Source organism: Mobula birostris, chromosome 9 (genome assembly GCF_030028105.1).
Source record: "Mobula birostris isolate sMobBir1 chromosome 9, sMobBir1.hap1, whole genome shotgun sequence".
Classification (NCBI taxonomy): domain Eukaryota; kingdom Metazoa; phylum Chordata; class Chondrichthyes; order Myliobatiformes; family Myliobatidae; genus Mobula; species Mobula birostris.
The window spans coordinates 29,579,625-29,598,295 of NC_092378.1; the positions used below are offsets into that span (position 1 = coordinate 29,579,625).

At 39.9% G+C, this 18,671-nt stretch overlaps 1 protein-coding gene across 4 annotated transcripts in view; it reads right to left on the bottom strand.

Moving 5' to 3' along the window:
• Positions 1-7,912: 7,912 nt before the first annotated feature.
• The window catches only part of LOC140202624 (synapsin-3-like), a 344,209-nt gene continuing 333,450 nt past the window's right edge, over positions 7,913-18,671 (bottom strand). For 3 of the 4 annotated variants that reach the window (XM_072267691.1, XM_072267692.1, XM_072267693.1), the window contains exon 14: positions 7,913-17,820. In XM_072267691.1, coding sequence (XP_072123792.1) covers positions 17,688-17,820 — 133 coding nt within the window. In that variant the 3' untranslated portion in view covers positions 7,913-17,687. The remainder of the gene's footprint in view (positions 17,821-18,671) is intronic. The other variant, XM_072267694.1, reaches the window with a different exon arrangement.

Sequence of the window (18,671 nt, forward strand, 5' to 3'; positions counted from 1 at the left end):
AAACTAAACAAAGGGATTTATAAATGTTATGAAATCTTTCAGATCCAATGCAGAGAAGTCATTAATACCATATCAAATTAAAGATAACATTTAAGCAGTTATACACTGATTAATAGTTTTCCTTGCACTTGTTTGTCAGAGGTGGGGTAGATATATTAAATGCCTCATTAGCTTTATGGTTGTGGTCACGCCCATGGTCACCTGAGTAATTCTTTGTCACGTGCCTATTTTCCTTTGCAATGTTTTAAGCCCTGTGATAGAATGCTGCTAATTTTCTCCATTTCATCTCCTAGCTGATCTTGAAAAGTCATTGGTGCTACACGTACTGCTAAACAAATCACTAGTATTTGGCCTTACACTGTAATTCATTTCCTTGCAATCACGCTACCCCTACAGCTTTCTTTTAACTTAGCCCCGTTCAATGGCGCATATACATCGTGAAAAAATGTGTCACATTTCCTTAAACAGCTGTTGCCCGATGTCTTCGGTGGAACAATTGCCACTCCTTCTTCATCTATAACACAATCTCACTCTCTTCTTTGAACTTTCCAGCTGAATTTGCCAATGTCTCTCCTATAAAAACACTGCCTTTAAGGTTTCTCAATGTGTATTATGTGTCATTCAACCTTTTTAAAATCTCTATATAAAGCACACACGCTGAAAGATTTGAGGTTAATTTTTATGTCTGGGAAGCATCTCATGCCATAATTTATGAGACAAATCTTGTGTCATAAGAGATTATTGCTCCTTTACCCCACTTTTAATCCCTCTCCATTGCATCCTTTCTACGTTCTCATTCGTTTAATATTTCCTTCCTTTCCCAGATCCCCGAAGAAAATATAACTATTACAACTTGCAGCATTTACAAATTTAAAGATAGCGATAGCTGATATCAATTATTGATGGTTCTCCTCTCTCTTTCATTTGGAATGAACATTGTACAGTGGCTTTTGAACACTTTGCTTTCAACACGCTTTGATAGTGGTGCTAGCAATATCCAGTCAGGCAAAGTAGTTCAGTCCAAGGCATTTATATCTCAAAGTAATTGGCTTTGCTGATGCATTCAAAGCTTTTAAAAACAAGGTTTGTATGGGCAGGGGGAGGTTAAAATAGAGTTGCAGGGGGGATAGGAACTGGAGCACCTGAACAGATAATGGAGTGGTTGTGGAGAAAAACGTCATTAAACCCTCAAACAAAGTTAGCAATCTAAAGGTTGAGGATGGTTGGACTAATATTCTGAGCTGTGTATGTGGAATTATGACATTGTAGCCATTAATGAGTCTTGGTTAAAGGAGGGGCAGGACTGGCAGCTTAATGTTCTGGAGTTCAGCTGTTTTACATGTAATAGAGTGGGAGGGGTGGCATTTCTTGTCAGGGAAAATGCCACCACAGTGCTCAGTCAGGACAGACTAGAGAATCTGTCTAGTGAGGCTTTCTTGGAAGAAATGAGGAATAAGAAAGGTATGGCCATTTTAAAGGGATTATATTATAGACCACCCAACAGTCCTTGGGATTTGGAGAAGCAAATTTGTAGGGAGTTCTCAGACTGTTGCAAAAAACTTAAGGTTGTGTTAGTGCCTAGGTGATTTTGACTTTCCACATGTTCCTGGTGTTCCACAGGGATCTGTGCTGGGACCTCTGCTCTTTGTGATGTACATATATAAATGAGCTGGATGAAAATGTAGATGACTGGATTAGTAAGCCTGCAGATAATACCAAGATTGGTGGAGTTGTGGATAGTGTAGGAGACTGACAAAGAATACAGCACAATACAGGTCCCTTGCAGATATGGGCAGAGAAATGGCAGATGGAGTTTAACCCAGATAAATCTGAGATGTTGCACCGTGGTAGGCAAATGCAAGGAGATAGTACGCTGTTAAGGGCAAGACCATTAATGGTGTTGCTGGACAGAGGGATCTTGGGGTCTAAGTTCATAGCTCCCTGAAAGTAGCTACTACACAGGTTGATAGGCTGGTCCTAAGAAGGGTAATGGAATGCCTACTTTTATTAGTCGATGCATTGAGTTTAAATGTCAAGAGGTTATGTTTCCACTTTATAAAATTATTGTTAGGCCATATCTGGAGTATTGCATACAGTTCTGGTTGCTCCACTGGACATTGAGGCTTTGGAGATGGTGCAGAAGAGGTTTATCAGGATGTTGTCTGATTTAGAGGGCATGTGCTATCATGAGAGCTGGACAAACTTGGGTTGTTTTCTTTGGAGCAGCGGATGCTGAGGGGAGATCTGATAGAGGTATATAAATTTATGAGAGGTATAGATAGTGTAATCAGGGAGTATATTTTCTCAGGGTAGAAATGTCTAATACCAGATGGCATGCATTGAAGGTGAGAGGGGGTAGGATCAAAAGGGATGTGAGGGATTAAGTTTTTTTTACTCAGAGTGGTGGGTGTCTGGAATGCCCTGCCTGGTATGGTATTAGAGGCAAATACATTAGAGGCTTTTAAAAGACGTTTGGATAGGCACATGGAAGATGAAGGGATATGGATGTTGTGTAGGTAGGAGGGAATAGTTTTTATTTCCTGTTTAGCTGGTTCAGCATAACATTTTGGGCTGAAGAGCCTGTTCCTGTGCTGTACTGTTCTATGTTCACATATTGACTAGGACTCTCGTACTGTAAAAGGGCTGGATGGAAAAGTTTGTCAGATGTATTCAGGAAAGTTTCCTTAATCAGTACATAGAGGTCCCAACCAGAGAGAGTGTGATACTAGATCTCCGAGAAGGGAATGAGACAGGGCTAGAGACACAAGTTTTTTAATAGGGGATCACTTTACGTCTAGTGATCAAAATGCCATTAGCTTCAAGGTAGAGAAGGATAGGTCTGATCCTTGGGTTGAGATTCTAAATTGGAGAAAGACCAATTTTGATAGTATCAGAAAGGATCTAGCAAATGTGGATTGGAACAGGTTGTGTTCTGGCAAAGGTGTACCTGGTAAGTGGGAGGCCTTCAAAAGTGAGATTTTGAGAGTACAAAAGTTTGTATGTTCCTGTCAGAATAAAAAACAAAGATAATAGGTGTACCATATAGCCTACAGTATAATAAGGGACTCCTTTATGTTTTAGTAACACGTCATTGAATGCGCTATTAGGCGCATATTGAGCATGCGCTGTTAGGTGCGTATTGATCTGTACGTGTGTGCTGAGTTCAGTTTCTGCCAGTAAAGAACCATGAAACTTAGCTCCTGTCTCCAGCGTTTTTATTAATAGCATTGTTGTGTAACCAGGCCACATACACATCAAATTGGCGATGGGGTTAATGAACCTACATCTTATTGGAACATCAGGTTTTAGTTGATAATGACACTCCGAGGAAGAGCACAAGGAACGAGCCAAAGAGTGGGAGAAGGAGGCAGAGCAAGGCCGTGAGTCCGAAAGGAAGCGGGAGCACAGCCAGGATTAGGAACGTCGGGAGACCAAGAGACACAGTTGGAGCTGAAGCATGTCCAGGCGAGACCACAGCTGGCGCTGACCCCCAGGGGCTGAGGGTCTGCCTGCTCCAGAAGGGAGATAAAAAGGAGCGACACACACACATCTAGACAGAGTGTGCTCGTGGTGCTAGCAAAAAGGACGTGAGTCAAAAAGAAAACAAGGGAAAAATGGGGCTAAATTAACATAACAAAGATGGCGATGATTGGAACCATTACAGCATTTGATAGTGGCATTGAAGACTGGGCAACTTACACTGAGAGAGTGGAGTTATATTGTGAGGCTAATGGTGTTTATGATGAAAAGAAAGCCAGCGTCAGACTCAGTATTGTGGGAGCAAAAACATATGGGCTGCTACGGAGCTTGTTAACCCCTGAAAAGCCAGCTGACAAAACATTCAAGCAAATAGTAGACACTTTCCAACAGCATTTAAACCCCAAACCACTGGTCATTGCTGAAAGATTTAAATTTCATAAATGGAATCAGAGCAAAAATGAAAGCATTTCTGAATATTGAGCTGAATTGTGCAAATTATCAGAACATTGTCAATTTGAAGCTGGTCTATCGGACGCATTGAGGGACAGGTTAGAGTGTAGCATGCACTGTAAAACCACACAGAAGAAGCTCCTGGGTGAAAAAGACCTTACATTAGAGAAGGTGCTGAACATTGCAATATCAATGGAAACAGCAGCACGGGATGCTTCCAAGATACAACAAAAATCTCTGGAAGATGCCACAGATAAAGTGTCACTGAACAGAAATGAAGGAAAGAAATGTTACCATTGTGGGAACATGTCACATGACCCCGATAACTGTTGGTTTAAAGACAAAGAATGCAGAAACTGTGGCAAACAGGGCCACACTGGCAGAGTATGCAAAGCTAGTAAACAGCAGAAAAAGGACAAAATACAGAGAAACAAGAAACCCCAGAAAGGAAAACACAACAATGTACACAAAATGGAAGAAAGCAGTTTTGATGAAAATGACTCAGATGAAAGTGAATTGTCTTGTCTGCAAGTTCACAGTGTGAAAGAGACAGATCATTGAAGAGTAATAAGGATCACTCCACAAGTGGCAGGCGTGAGACTGAATATGGAGTTGCACACAAGCTCAGCTTTAACAGTAATCTCTGTACACGACTATAAACGACTGTTTTCTCACATACTTCTGAAACAAACTAAACTACTGCTGAAGACTTACACAGGACAGAAAGTGCGTCTCAAAGGTAAAATTAAAGTGACAGTGACCTACGGAGACAAAGCACAGCAGCTGAACTTCTATATACTGAAAAATGGAGGACCACTGTTGCTGGGGCATGAATGGCTCAGAAAAATCCAGTTGGATTGGTACACCATCAAGGCAATAGATGTGTCAACAAAGGAGGGCAGCTCGGCGGGGAAGATGTCCGCAGCTCTCCTCTCACCCATTGTTGACTATTACAACGACAAGGAGGAGCTAGACAGCATTGACGATGAGGACGAACGCAGTATCCATGACCGCGACTCAGGTGAAGATACAGAGGATGCAAGGGAGAAAGTTATTGCCAATAAGCTGGATGATGAAGACTACCTGGAAGTAAGAGAGCGGATGTACCAGGAGAAATTGACATCTCTCAAAAGACAGTTACAGGAAGGCACTTTGCAAGAGTATCAGAAAAGGATGAAGAAATTAGATCAACAGTACAATGAAAGAATATGAAATGCAGAGCTTTTTCTGCAACTGGAGACAGAACAAGTGGAAAGGAATTATACTAAAGAGAAGAAAGCAGCAGTAAAAGAATTTGAAGATAAAGAAGATTGAGTTAGAAGAAAAGAAAAAGAAAAAGATGATTGAGAATGAGAGGCTAACAGTGGAACTCACAGGAGATTCTATGGAGGTAAAGCCAATAATGACTAGGAAACTAAGGAGGAGACCTAATGACCCTGTTCCAATTACCGACAAAAGACGAAAACCTGCACCTGCGTAGTTAAATTACTTGTTAATAGGTGAACTCGGGAGACGATCGTAGGCTATAGATGTGAGGCAATGCAGAAGCGAGGTCAAGGACCCTATACAGGTTACAGAGGTTCTTGCTGTCTTCAGACATATTAGGGTGGATAAATCCCAGAGATTGACTACGTGTTCCCTTTGATGCTGTGGGAGGCTGGTGTAGAACTCCAAGGGCCTGGGCAAAATCCTTAGCCATGGGTGAGGTGCCAGAGGATTGGACGATAGCTAATGTTGTTCCATTGTTTAGAAAGGCTCTAAGAATAAGCCAGGAAATTATAGGCTAGTGAGTCTGACGTAGTAGTTGGTAATTATTGGAAGATATTCCAAGGGACTGGATATATAAGTATTTGGATAGACAGGGACTGATTAGAGATAGTCAACATGGATTTATGTGTGGCAAGTCATGTCTTACCAATCTTATAGAGTTTTTCAAGGATGTTAATGAAGACAAGTCAGTGAATATTGTCTACATTGACTTTAGCAAGGCCTTTGCCAAGGTCCTGCATGGGAGGTTGATCAAGAAGGTTCAGTCACTTGGCATTCAAGATGATGTAGTAAATTGGATTAGACATTGACTTCGCAGGAGAAGCCACAGTGGCGGTAGATGGTTGCCTTTTTGACTGGAGGCCTGTAATTAATGCTGCTCTGCAGGGATTGGTGCTGGGTCCATTGTTGTTTGTCATCTATATCAACGATCTGGATGATAATGTGGTGAACTGGATCAGCATATTGGGGGATGACGCCAGTATCAGGGTGTACTGAAAAGCGAGGAAGACTATCAAAGCTTGCAACAGGATTTGGACCAACTGGTGAAATGGGCTAAAAAAAATGACAGATTGAATTTAATGCAGACATTGTGAGAGAGGTTGCACTTTAGGAAGACCAACCAGGGTAGGTATATCAGGGTGAATGGTACGGCACTGAGGAGTGTGGTGAAACAAAGGGATCTAGGAATACAGATGCATAATTCCTTGGAAGTGGCATCACAGGTAGGTAGGATCACATAAAGGAAACTTTTGCACAATGGCCTTCATAAGTCAAAGTACTGAGTGCAAGAGTTGGGATGTTATGTCTAATTGTATAAGATGATGGTGAGGCCTAATCTGGATTATTTTATATAGTTTTGGTCACCTACCTGCAGGAAAGATGTAAATAAGATTGAAAGAGTGCAGAGAAAATTTACAAGGATGTTGCCAGGACTTGAAGACCTGAGTTATAGGGAAAGGTTGAATGGGTTATGAATTCATTCCCTAGAATGTAGAAAATTGAGGGGAGATTTGATAGAGATATGCAAAATTATAAGGGGTATAGATAGGGTAAATGCAATCAGGTTTTTTCCACTGAAGTTGGGTGAGACTACAACTAGAGGTCATGGGTTAAGGGTGAAAGATGAAATGTTTAAGGGGGAATTTCTTTGCTCAGAGGATAGAGAAAGTGTGGAAAGAGCTGTCAGAGCAATTGTTGGATGTGGGGCTGATTTCAACGTTTAAGAGAAATTTGGAATAGGTTCATGGATTGGAGGCGTATGGAGGGCTATGGTCCTGGTGCAGGTCAATGGGTCTAGGCAGATTAATGGTTTGACACAGACTAGTTGGGCTGAAGGGTCTGTTTCTGTGCTGTAATGTTCTATGATTCTATCTAAGAATTGGTATTTAGTTGGTTTAAAAGCAGGTTCTGGTCTGTAAAAATACCATCATTTGGTATAATTTAAGCATGACCTTAAAGGGTTGACAGTCAATTTGTAGCCCAAATCTAAGAAAATCCATTGTTGTACTTTAAGGATTTTACTGAAAATTAAAGCTAAAAGTACTTTTGCATTATAGGTATCTTTCAATCTGATGAAAAAGATGACTTGGAGAATTAGTTCTTTCTTGGTTTAATTCAAGAAGACCTCCCAGTCTAGGTCTGTTCAATCGGTCAGAACTTTCTAAGACTCAAAGTAAGTAACAATTTAACCAGACATAAGCCTTCTATAAAGTATGTTTCTTGTTATTAAGCTACCACATGGTCATATAGAACTGAAAATCGCCACCTATGCTGCTCTCCTGGAGATATGGAGAGCAACTGAGGAGTAACTTCTTATTTTCAATGCTGAACAATGAGAAAAGCTTCATTGTGGCAGAGGTCTGACAACTGAATTTTCATATTCAGGAAGTTTAAACAAACTGTAGAGTGGGCAGTATTGAGGACCATCTCTCTATTACTTTTTTGTTAATAGTGCAGAAAAGGGTTCAGGTAGAAAGTGATCATTAACAGTGGCTTCACACTGCCTGTGCTCCGACAATTGCAAACCTACTTATGCTGTCTAAACCAATGTAAAATATGTATTTTGAGGACATATACATGGATACTGTCCCAGTAGAAGTGCAGTTGTGAAGCAAACTTCACCGATCGAAACTGGGAGAAAATACACGTCTAAGAATACAACTCTGTGGAGCACAAAACATTAACTTTATTTCTAAAAGAAACAATTATCACACTTAATTTAGTACACTACAACAATATGGCGGTCACTTACAACATTCTTCCTCTTCACAAGAATAAATTATAGCATAATCACTGAACGATTTGTAGAAATCCAACAGGAATATGACACAATAAAAATGTAAATGCAAATCTACATTTCAATACCATCCACAACAGATGAATGGAGGGTAAATAAAGGTCAGTACATTTCAATATTCTGCATAAGTGCAGTGTAGTGGAACACAGAATGGGCGTGAACTCTTGTCTCAGTACTTTCTGTAAAAATTGCATTAGTCTTAATGCTGTGATTGAACCGAATTTTCTTAAAAAAATCTATATAACCCTTTGTCTGCCTCTGATAGGCACTTCTGTTGACTCTGAGAAGTTAAAATGTAGTCACATGAAGCCTGTACATTATTGTTATCAGAAGTATCTGTCACCACTGCAAACATGCAGGTCTGAGCCACATTACTGCAGGAAGGGTAAGATAAAGAAGGACCCAGGAGCAAGTTGTCTGGCCAACAATTCTGGCCAGGGGTGGGTGATGTATAGATAATCTGCTCAAAAAATAGATAAATCTGATAGTGATCAAGTAAACCAAAAATGAACCATTTGTTTAAATGATTATATTAGAAAGTGAGGACAATCAGTAAAGAAGGGAGTTATCTTCATCTCCCGGGCTGGTGACTTCCACAGAATGTGAGTTTCCAACTCTGGCAAAGCGTATTTCTAGATGTGTCATCAGACTCAACCCTACAATCCTGCTGCAGGGCGTCCACCCTCCCTGCCTTCACAAACTGATTGGAGAAGAAATTCCATTCAACACAACTGGATGATATCTGGCTATTAAAAACAACAACTTAACCCATGTCCATTTTCCAAACACCGGTAAATGAAAATGTTAAAAAAAATTAGAACTTTTTCACTATCATTGTGGCTTTTCTCCTGGGTTGCTTCCAGCAATATTCCAGAGATGAATGTTAAATCTGGTAAAGTGGCACCTTACAGGGGGATGTGGTTCCAATAGGTTGTACTTCATCATTGAACCCAGTGTGGATGAGTGAGATATTCTCCTTAGTTAATAATTGGGTCCTGGATGTGGAAGGTACATAATGTTCCTACCAATCATTGAAGCCTCTTGAGAAAACAACCAACAAAGACGAGCTGTTTGGGCTCACAGCAAGGGAGCAATCATTTACTTTGAGGAACTGAAGTCAGATAAAAATGGTTTCCGATGAAGGATGACGGAAAAACAATTTAGTATAAGCATTACATCACAAAAGCAACAGCCAGCACTTTGATTGTAAGACAATCATGCAAGTTTGGCTCACTAAACCACTGTTGGTTTTCTGTTGACATGTTTTGGGAGATGTTTATTTGCAAAACAATGAAAAGTAAACATTTAAGATGATCCTCTGGTAGCCAGCAATTGTTAAGAGGATCTGTTAGACATGCTACAATTAGAAATGACAAATAGTAGAGAGAATCCTATTTATTTGAACTCACTTCAAATACCCTCCTGATAGCTTGGATTACGCCCTGAACTATTGATGGTTTTTGACTACTGCTCACAAACTATTCCCATTATTTTGATGACACATGCTGGATTTATACATTTACCTGTTTAATGTATTATTATTTTAAATTTCAAAATGGAGTATAAATTCATAGTTCCCCTCACATTGCAAAAAAAGAGAAATTTTAGTGAAAATAATTTTCTTGATTTTTGAAGTTATAAAATTTGAAATTTTTACCATGCATTTATGTACTTGCTTACGCAGTAGTCTTCGATATTTTGTTTCATGATTGCTGGAATCTGCATACCCATTATTACAGGCTGTCCATTGTGCCTGTGCCAGGTTGCGAGATACAGAGATAGGTCTTTCTGTCACTGTCACATTGCCTGTAAGAGGGTACTCTTTTGATGCACCACTTAAAACATATCGATGAAGATTAAGGAGAGTTAAGTGAAGCTCAGCACATTGGAATCTAGACTAAGCCAATTATCAAGAAATATGGTAGATTAATGGGAAAGCTATTTTTTCATTCATTAATACACTCTGATGCATCCTAACATCATCCATTGCAGCTTCTAACTCTTGCTTAAATTATTCCAATATTTCTATTGGCATTGTATTTATGTTTATCCTAAACTTTTATCACTCTTTCTCTGTTGGAATTCCTTAATTACAGTCCGACAATCATTATTTAGTTTGACATAATCCGTCCATTTCCACTCGCAGCTCAATTTACAACATACCGAGATAATTTTACCAGGTTATCTGCTATTTCATAGAAACATAGAAAATAGGTGTAGGAGTAGGCCATTCGGCCCTTCGAGCCTGCACCACCATTCAGTATGATCATGGCTGATCATCCAACTCAGAACCCTGTACCAGCCTTCCCTCCATACACCCTGATCCCTTTAGCCACAAGGGCCATATCTAACTCCCTCTTAACTGGCCTCAACTGTTTCCTGTGGCAGAGAATTCCACAGATTCACCACTCCCTGTGTGAAAAAGTTTTTCCTAATCTCGGTCCTAAAAGGCTTCCCCTTTATCCTCAAACTGTGACCCCTCATTCTGGACTTCCTCAACATTGGGAACAATCTTCCTGCATCTAGCCTGTCCAATCCCTTTAGGATTTTATACGTTTCAATCAGATCTCCCCTCAATCTTCTAAATTCCAACCAGTATAAGCCTAGTTCATCCAGTCTTTCATCGTATGAAAGTCCTGCCATCCCAGGAATCAATCTAGTGAACCTTCTTTGTACTCGCTCTATGGCAAGGATTTCCTGCATCTCTGCGAGATCACCTTGGTGCTTTCCTTTCCACTTAAGTGACTAGGGACCTGAGCAACATACACAAAACGATGGAGGAAATCAGCAGGTCAGGCAGCACCTGTAGAAAGGAGCAAACATTTCCAGGCCAAGATTGGAAAGGAAGGGGGAAGAAGCTGGGGGGAGGGGAAGGAGTACAAGCTGGCACGTCAACTTTTTACAATCTCAAGTACTTAAGTTACATTTCACTTGCTGGTGAACAGAACAATATGGTTATTCGACCCTGCATTAGGACTGAGATTGGAGAGGAGCCAATATAAAGGGGATGGTGTAGAGACGGCTGTGGGACAGGGGCAAAATGTGATTGGTAGACAGGGGGTGAAGAATGGAAAAGAGGTGCAAAAATGGGAAAGGGAGGGGGAAGGAGGGGGGCTGGAGTTGGAGACAGTGGCAGGTGGATTATAGATAATAACTTATTTATAGAGTACTTTTCATAAGACAATGTACTTTACAATGGGATAAAATGCCATGAACATAAAAGACAAAAAGATGTTACTAAAAGGAAGGTTAAGTAAATACAGTAGAATCTGCGATGGATTTAGAAGTGACAAATGAATCTGAATTCCTTGCAGTTTTAAGTATTGAATTCCACAGTTCAGGAGCGTAGTTCAAAAAAGCTGACCTGCCAATTATCTTTTGTTTAACTTTAAGAGACTCAGTGGAAGAAGATCTTAGAGCTCAGGCAGAGTTATAAAATGTAAATGATTTTGTGATGTACTCTGGTCTCAGACCAGTAAGTGCTCTTAAGACAAGTAAGAAACTTTAAAATCAATTCTAATAAATGCAGGAAACCAATTCAGAGTAGCTAGGACAGGAGTGGTATACTCCCTCATCCTGTTCTTAGCTAAAAGTCTAGCAGTGGCATTCTGAATGAGTTGAAGTTTGTCAACAGTTTGCTTTGGAAGGCCAATAAAAAGTACATTGTAGTAATCTAGTCTATTCGATGTAAAGGCACAGATAAGTTTTTCAGCACCATCACGTGGAAGAAGTGGACATACTTTTGCAATATATCTTATGTAGAAATGTTGTTCTGGTCACTTTCTTAATGTGGGATTTAAAATTCCCAGGCTTTAAAATAATACCCAGCCTTGTTACTTCTGATTTTACAAGGGGGAGACAAATATCGAGAAGTTTATCTCTTTTGACTTTGGGACCAACCATAAGTGTTACAGTTTTATCTTCATTTAGTTTAAGGAAATTATTGATCATTAGTTTGTTTAGATCATTAATTTGTTTATTGCAGCCAAACCTAAAGTTAGAGAAGATAGGGTGTTATCATCATCAGGCTCAACTGAGATGTATGATTGTGTGCATAACTGTGGAAATCAAGCTAGTGCTCTTTAATGATGTCTCCTATAGGGGCATGTATAAAGAGAAGAGTATTGGACCAAGACAGCTTCCCTGAGCAATGCCAAAAGGATCATTGCATCTCTTAGAAAATTGGCTTCCAAGACAAACAAAAAGAATTTCTCTCTAAGATATACGAACGAAACAAATTAAGGGCACTACCAGAGAGGCCAACTCAAGGTGCTCCAGGAGGATGTTGTGATCAATTGTGTCGAAGGCAGCACTTAGACATAGAAGAATTAGAACTGAGACTTTGTTGGAAACAATGCTGAGCCTAAAGTTACTGACAGTTTTGGTAAGGGCCATCTCCATGCTTTGGAGGTTTATGGAGTCAGGTGTAGAGAGGAGAGCGTGGAGGTGTAGAAATTAAATGGAGGGTGATAAGCAGGAACACAAAGGTGTACTCTGATAAGAAAGGTGATACTCAGAAATGTTAGGGGAGAGGAATAAAGCACATGGAACCAGAACCAGGCAAGAGATGGGGTAGCTGGTGGGTGAGGTACATGGGTAGTAGGCTGATAGAAGCAGAAGTGGGAGAAGTCAAAAATGGGTGATGGGAGGCTGGTTGCAGGTGTGGTATGGAAAAGGAGACAAAATAGTGGAACCAGAAGGGTGGGGTGCAAGGACCATCACAAGTGGAGAAAGCAATTGAAATTGCATGCAACTAGGAACTCAGGACAGAGAGTCAGTGCTCTGCAAATAGTTCACTTAATCTGTGTTTGGTCTCACCAATATGAAGGAGGCCACACCTGGAGGACCAGAAATAGTAGACAGGTTTGGAAGAGGTGCTCATGAGTTCAAGTCAGGTGGTAATGGCAAAGTCTTGCATCTCTTGTAGTTGCAGAAAAAAGTGGCAGGTTCAGGGAAGGTGGATGACAAGCCATAGAGTCAAGGAGGGAGTGGGCCCTTCAGAAGGCAGAAAGGAACCCGGATGGTGGGGTGGAGTCATATTGCATGTCATCAGAAATGATGAAGGATGATGTGCTGGATGCAAAGGGCAGTGGGATGAAAGGTGAGGACTAGGGGAACTCTGTCTTTGGTCCGTTTGATGGTTGGTTGAAAGTAAAAGTCTAGGACATGGAGAAAATGCAAGAGAGGGGTTCATCAAGCCACACTTCCAGAAAAAGGAAGACATTTCAGATGTTCTGGAATGGAATGCCTCATCTTGTGGGAAGATGAAGCAAAGACAGAGAAGACAGAAATTGGGAGAAAAGGATGGTATCCTTACAAGAGACAGGGTGAGTAAAGGTGTCCTAGAGGGTGAGTAGAGTAGTTAGCTATGGAGTCAATGAGTTCCTGGTAAATGTCAGTGAACTTGTCTTTGGAAATGGAGACAGATTGATTCAGAAAAGAGGGAGAAGTGTCAGAAACTGTCTATGTGAATTTGAGAGTGGGAAGTAAGTAGCAAAGATGATAAAACTGGTAAGTGATACGTAGGTGCAGGAAGCAGCACCAATACAGTCATTGATGTACTGGAGAGAGAGTTGGGGAGTGGTACCAGAGAGAGTTTGTAAAAAGGATTGTTCCATGTAGCCAAAACTGAGACAGGCATAGCTAGGGCTCATGTGAGTGACCAGAGCTACACCTTTGATTTATAAGAAGTGAGTGTAGGGAAATGAGAAGCTGTTCATGGTAAGAACAAGTTCCAACAAGTGGAACGTAAACACGAGGAATTCTGCAGATGCTGGAAATTCAAGCAACACACATCAAAGTTGCTGGTGAACGCAGCAGGCCAGGCAGCACCTCTAGGAAGAGGTACAGTCGACGTTTCAGGCCGAGACCACCAGCAACTTTGATGTGTGTTCCAACAAGTGGTTTTGTTTGGATCTTTGTTGCAGAAGGAAGCTGAGGCCTTTAAAATCTTCTTGATAGAAAGTGGAGGTGTAATTTCATCTTTATTCATAAGAGTACCATGTATCATCAAATCTTCCTGCAGATTTGCAGCACTTCATGATTCTTTGGATTATTTTCAATTTGCCATATTCTACCTTCTTTGTCCAACTGAATTTTATATGGCCATTTTACTGTCCTTGCTAGTATGATATTATCTTCAGATTTGATCAGTTTGCATTGAATTTCAGAATTCATTTTATTAATGGAAAACCAAGAGTCCTATTTCCATAGGGAATCCCCAAAGTTCACAAAGTTACTAATTTATCAACTCAGTCCCAAATCAATCTGCTTACAGGGTTCAGGTAAGTCTGCAAAAGATTCTCTTCCTCTCCCACCCCCCCACAACCCCTCTCTATGTCCTTCAGTTTCTCATCTCCATTTATTTTCACCCCACAATTCCAGTTTTTGCTTTTCTCTCTTTCCACCCTTCTACCTCTTCAGCAAACTTCTTAATCTTCTTCCACTACTCCCTGGAACTTCAATTATCTGGAGAACTCTGGATGAAAGACTTCCCCATGAGGACAGCCATTTTGAATAGCTCCTTCAGGATTATATCCATGCAAATTTGTCGTGAAATTGATATCTGAGTCAGCTGGGAGTATTCATTTGAAATAGAAAACAGTTTTAACAGGGCCCTGAATCAGTCAGAAAAATAGGATACAAGGGAACATAGAATGAAGCTGCAGAACGAGCAGAATACAGACACCGACCATGAGGAGTACGTGGGGGAATGCAGGCTTTTAAAGGAAAAGAGAAAGGCAGCAGGAAGTTATTAACATTGGCCTAGCCCAGACAATTAGTGGCACCAGTGGGTTACTGAGTTGTACGCATTACATCTTTCTCTTCAGATCTCAAAGGAGGTCAAATGGGCAAGAGAATGAGTATTGGGTTCTAGATCATCAGAAATTATTTTCTGTATGAATTAGTGCAACAACTTAAAATGCTTCCTGTGATGATCGGACAAAGGAAATGCTGTAGAAACAAGAGCATCTTCTGCTCCTGTTCCACCATTCAATAAGAGCACGGTTAATACTATGCCTGAAGTTTAATTTGCCACCTAATTCTCCCACCCTGCCTAGCCAATTTTCATTATCTGTTTCCCTTGGTATTCAAACATATTGAACTCAGCTTTAAATATACTGGGTATACACACCAAGATATTTCATATGGAAATTTCTTCACAGCTTGGTCCTAAATAGTTAACCCTTTATCCTGAGATTATGCCCTCTGATTCTAGACTGTCTAGCCAAGACGAAACAGCCTTATAGCATCTACCATGCCAATCCCTTTCAGCAGATCTTGTATCTCTCAATGATACTGTTGTTTTACTCTACTGAAGTAAAATAAAGACTATATACAAACTTGCCTAGTATGAAGCAATATTTCAAAAAGGCTTGATGTCTATTGCATTGCAACTATTACAGGATGTAAATCTCATTAAGATGAGTAAAATAGCACAGGGGTTCCCAACCATTTTTATGCCATGGGCCAACACAAGCAAGAGGTCTTGGACTCCAGGCTGGGAACCTCTGACCTAGCATTTTGGTTACTTTTTCTTACTGATAATTTTTTTATACATTAAGGGCTCTGCAACAACTACCCCGTGTGATCATTTTGCAGTTTTGTTTCCTTCTGCCAACTGTTAAGAATCAACCATGAAAAGCCTCTACTAAGCATTTGAAATAATTTTGTATGCAAAGCATTAGACCCATCATATGGTTAGGGAGTTAGGAAGGAATATAAAGGTTTCTGTTTTGGATATAATATGGTAGTTGTTTATTCTAAAGGTCATACTGATCTAATCAAGCCTGTATTAATTATCTGTCAATATGGTATTTCCCATCAGTCTCAAAACTTGACAGTACTTTCCACCTAATTCTTTTGTTGGACTGATTTGTAGCTGAGCTCAGGGTTAGTCTATGAAAAAGAAAATATGTCGGCTGTCTTGCACCATTACCAAATGTTAACATTTATACCCCAAAATGGTGTGAGAATTGTCTTTTTATTACATAACTCAAACATCAAACTACTAACTTCTTGTTTGATTCCACTGTTTGTGATGCATTTATTTTTCATAAAAGAAATCTAGAGTTCAAAGAAGCCTTGTACTTGTATGAATCAAATAAAATTTCAGCATTGACTTGGTGTACTTTAATTGGCTTGTGGTTGGAGCAGTCCAAAGCAATCTCACGGCCTTAATTTCTCATCATAATCAATATGTTCTTTGGCTTCAAAATATTATCTAATTTGCTTGAAGGGATCTGTCAGATTTATCTCAACTACTCCTGGTTAAGCATTCTATGTTTTAAAACATTGCTGCACAAAATAAAACCTATCCTATGTTCATTCTTCATTTTTGCCAGGACAATTTTAAATTGATAATTCCAATTAAAAGCCTTTAACCATTTTATCCTGCTGGAGCTAGTTGAAATTGTCCAATAGTTTATCAAAGAAAATGGGAGAAGCACATGCAGGCCAGGCAGCATCAGTGGCTGAAGAAACAGAGTTAATGTCTGGGTTAAAGACCTCCAAAGGGTCTTTGAGCAGATAAATTAACTCTGTCGCTTTTTCCATAGACATTGTCCAACCTGAAGAAGGTTTCCAAATCTTTTTAAGATTTCCAATGCCTATAGTATTTTCACTGATGTTCAGTATTTTACCATTTCGCGTGAAATACGAGAAAAAAACTTAGTAATGTCAACTTGCTGGTGGCTTTAAATTAACTTCCAAAGTAAATTATGACTGATTATCACTGATCCCAGTAAGGGCAAAATTTGCAATGCTGATCTCTTTTGCTACTACTAGTATCAGACATTAATTATTCCAGATGGTGTGACTGGATAAGATGAAATGAGGATAACATCTAGCTCCATTTGAATGTGGAATGCAACACTATAGGGAATTGCTAATTGCAGTTGGAAGAAGCTACCACTGATCTGGAGAGTTTGTCACATCAATAGAGATGGAAAATTGTTGATGAGTTTCTGCTCTGATTGATAATCATTTCTGAAATACCATGCATTCTAGAGAAATCCTTCTTTGGTATTTCCTAATTAAAAAGGGACACCAGAGATCAAAGCTAAGCTATCATGGCATTGAACTATTTTTCCTTTAGATCTATTGTACTCTCTGAGAAAAATTATCAATTAATATAAAAAGAGAAATAAAAGGATCCAGGACTGAATAGAAACTGAATCAGGAAAGATATAAAATTAGGGCTTCTAGAAAGGATTTCAAATTCAGCATAAAACTGAAATATTTGAGAATATGGAAGGGATTTAAATGGATCAGTGACTGCACTGGATTGGTTATTAGGAATTCATTACCAGTCCATCTTGTAAATGTTTTATTTCTTATTCCAAATAAATGGTGATTCTCTGATTGGTAACATCATTCCATAAGACATTCAACAACTGCATTGCCAGATAAAGTGCACATTATTCACACCACACATAGTTACACCTGCACACACCTGACATTCCAGGATTTTTGCCTCAACCTGGCTGGAAAACCACACTTCATTTTACAGCCTTTCATCCACAAATTGAAATGAAACACCCTCTTATCCATGTAAGGGTGGTTGCATCTTACAGTCCAGATGTTTCCATCTCCATTTCCCATTAAACTTTCAGAACAGTTTGGCAGTTGCGTGCATTTCCATGGCATTAAATATCTATTCCACCAACTGAGAAATGAAAATATTGCAGAGTTAATCAGAGAAGAGGCTTGCAAAGGATTTCCTCAGGTTTCGAATTGTTTCTGCTTTTGCTTCATCTTCACTGGCAGCAGCGTGCTGAGGGGTCTCAGGAACACTGAAGCTGTTTGTCAGGGACTGGGATTTGCTGAAAGAGAAATTAAATGTGCAAAGGCTTCTGTTAGTTACAATGGCAGCCATACAATTGAATTATGTAAAACTTGTAAATAAAAAGTACCTCTGAATCGAATATGACCATTTGAAATGCCATACTTTAACTATCGACTTGAGTCTTACAAAGTAGGAAACTTTCTCATTTTATAGTTTATACTTTATTGTTGCCAAACAATTAATACTAGAATGTACAATCATCACAGTGATTTTTGATTCTGCACTTCCCGCTCCCTGGATTACAAATCGATAGTAAATAGGGTTTTATGGGACAAATTTCTTTAGTTTTCTCAGGAAGTAAAGGCGCTGGTGGGCCTTCTTGGCAGTGGACTCTGCTTGGTTGGACCAAGTCAGGTCATTTGTGATATTGACCCCGAGGAACTTAAAGCTTTTGACCTGTTCCACTTGCGCACCACCGATGTAAATTGGGTCGTGCGGTCCGCTACTCCTTCTGAAGTCAACAACCAATTCCTTCATCATGCTGATGTTGAGGGATAGGTTATTGTCTTCACACCTTGCCACCAGGTTCTTAATTTCCTCTCTGTACTCAAACTCATCATTACCTGAGATACGGCCTACAGTTGTTGTGTCATCAGCAAACTTATATATTGAGTTCGATGGAAACTTGGCTACACAATCATGGGTGTACAGTGAGTACAGCAGGGGGCTGAGTACACAGCCTTTTAGCCAACGGCTGGTTGCTATCAGTTACTATCAAACACTATAAGATCAGTTTTAGCAGAATTAGACATAAAGTCCACACTTCTCTGATATAAGAACTTCTCTTGTGCCCAGTCTCAGTCCCACCTATCCACTGTGTTATTTGTG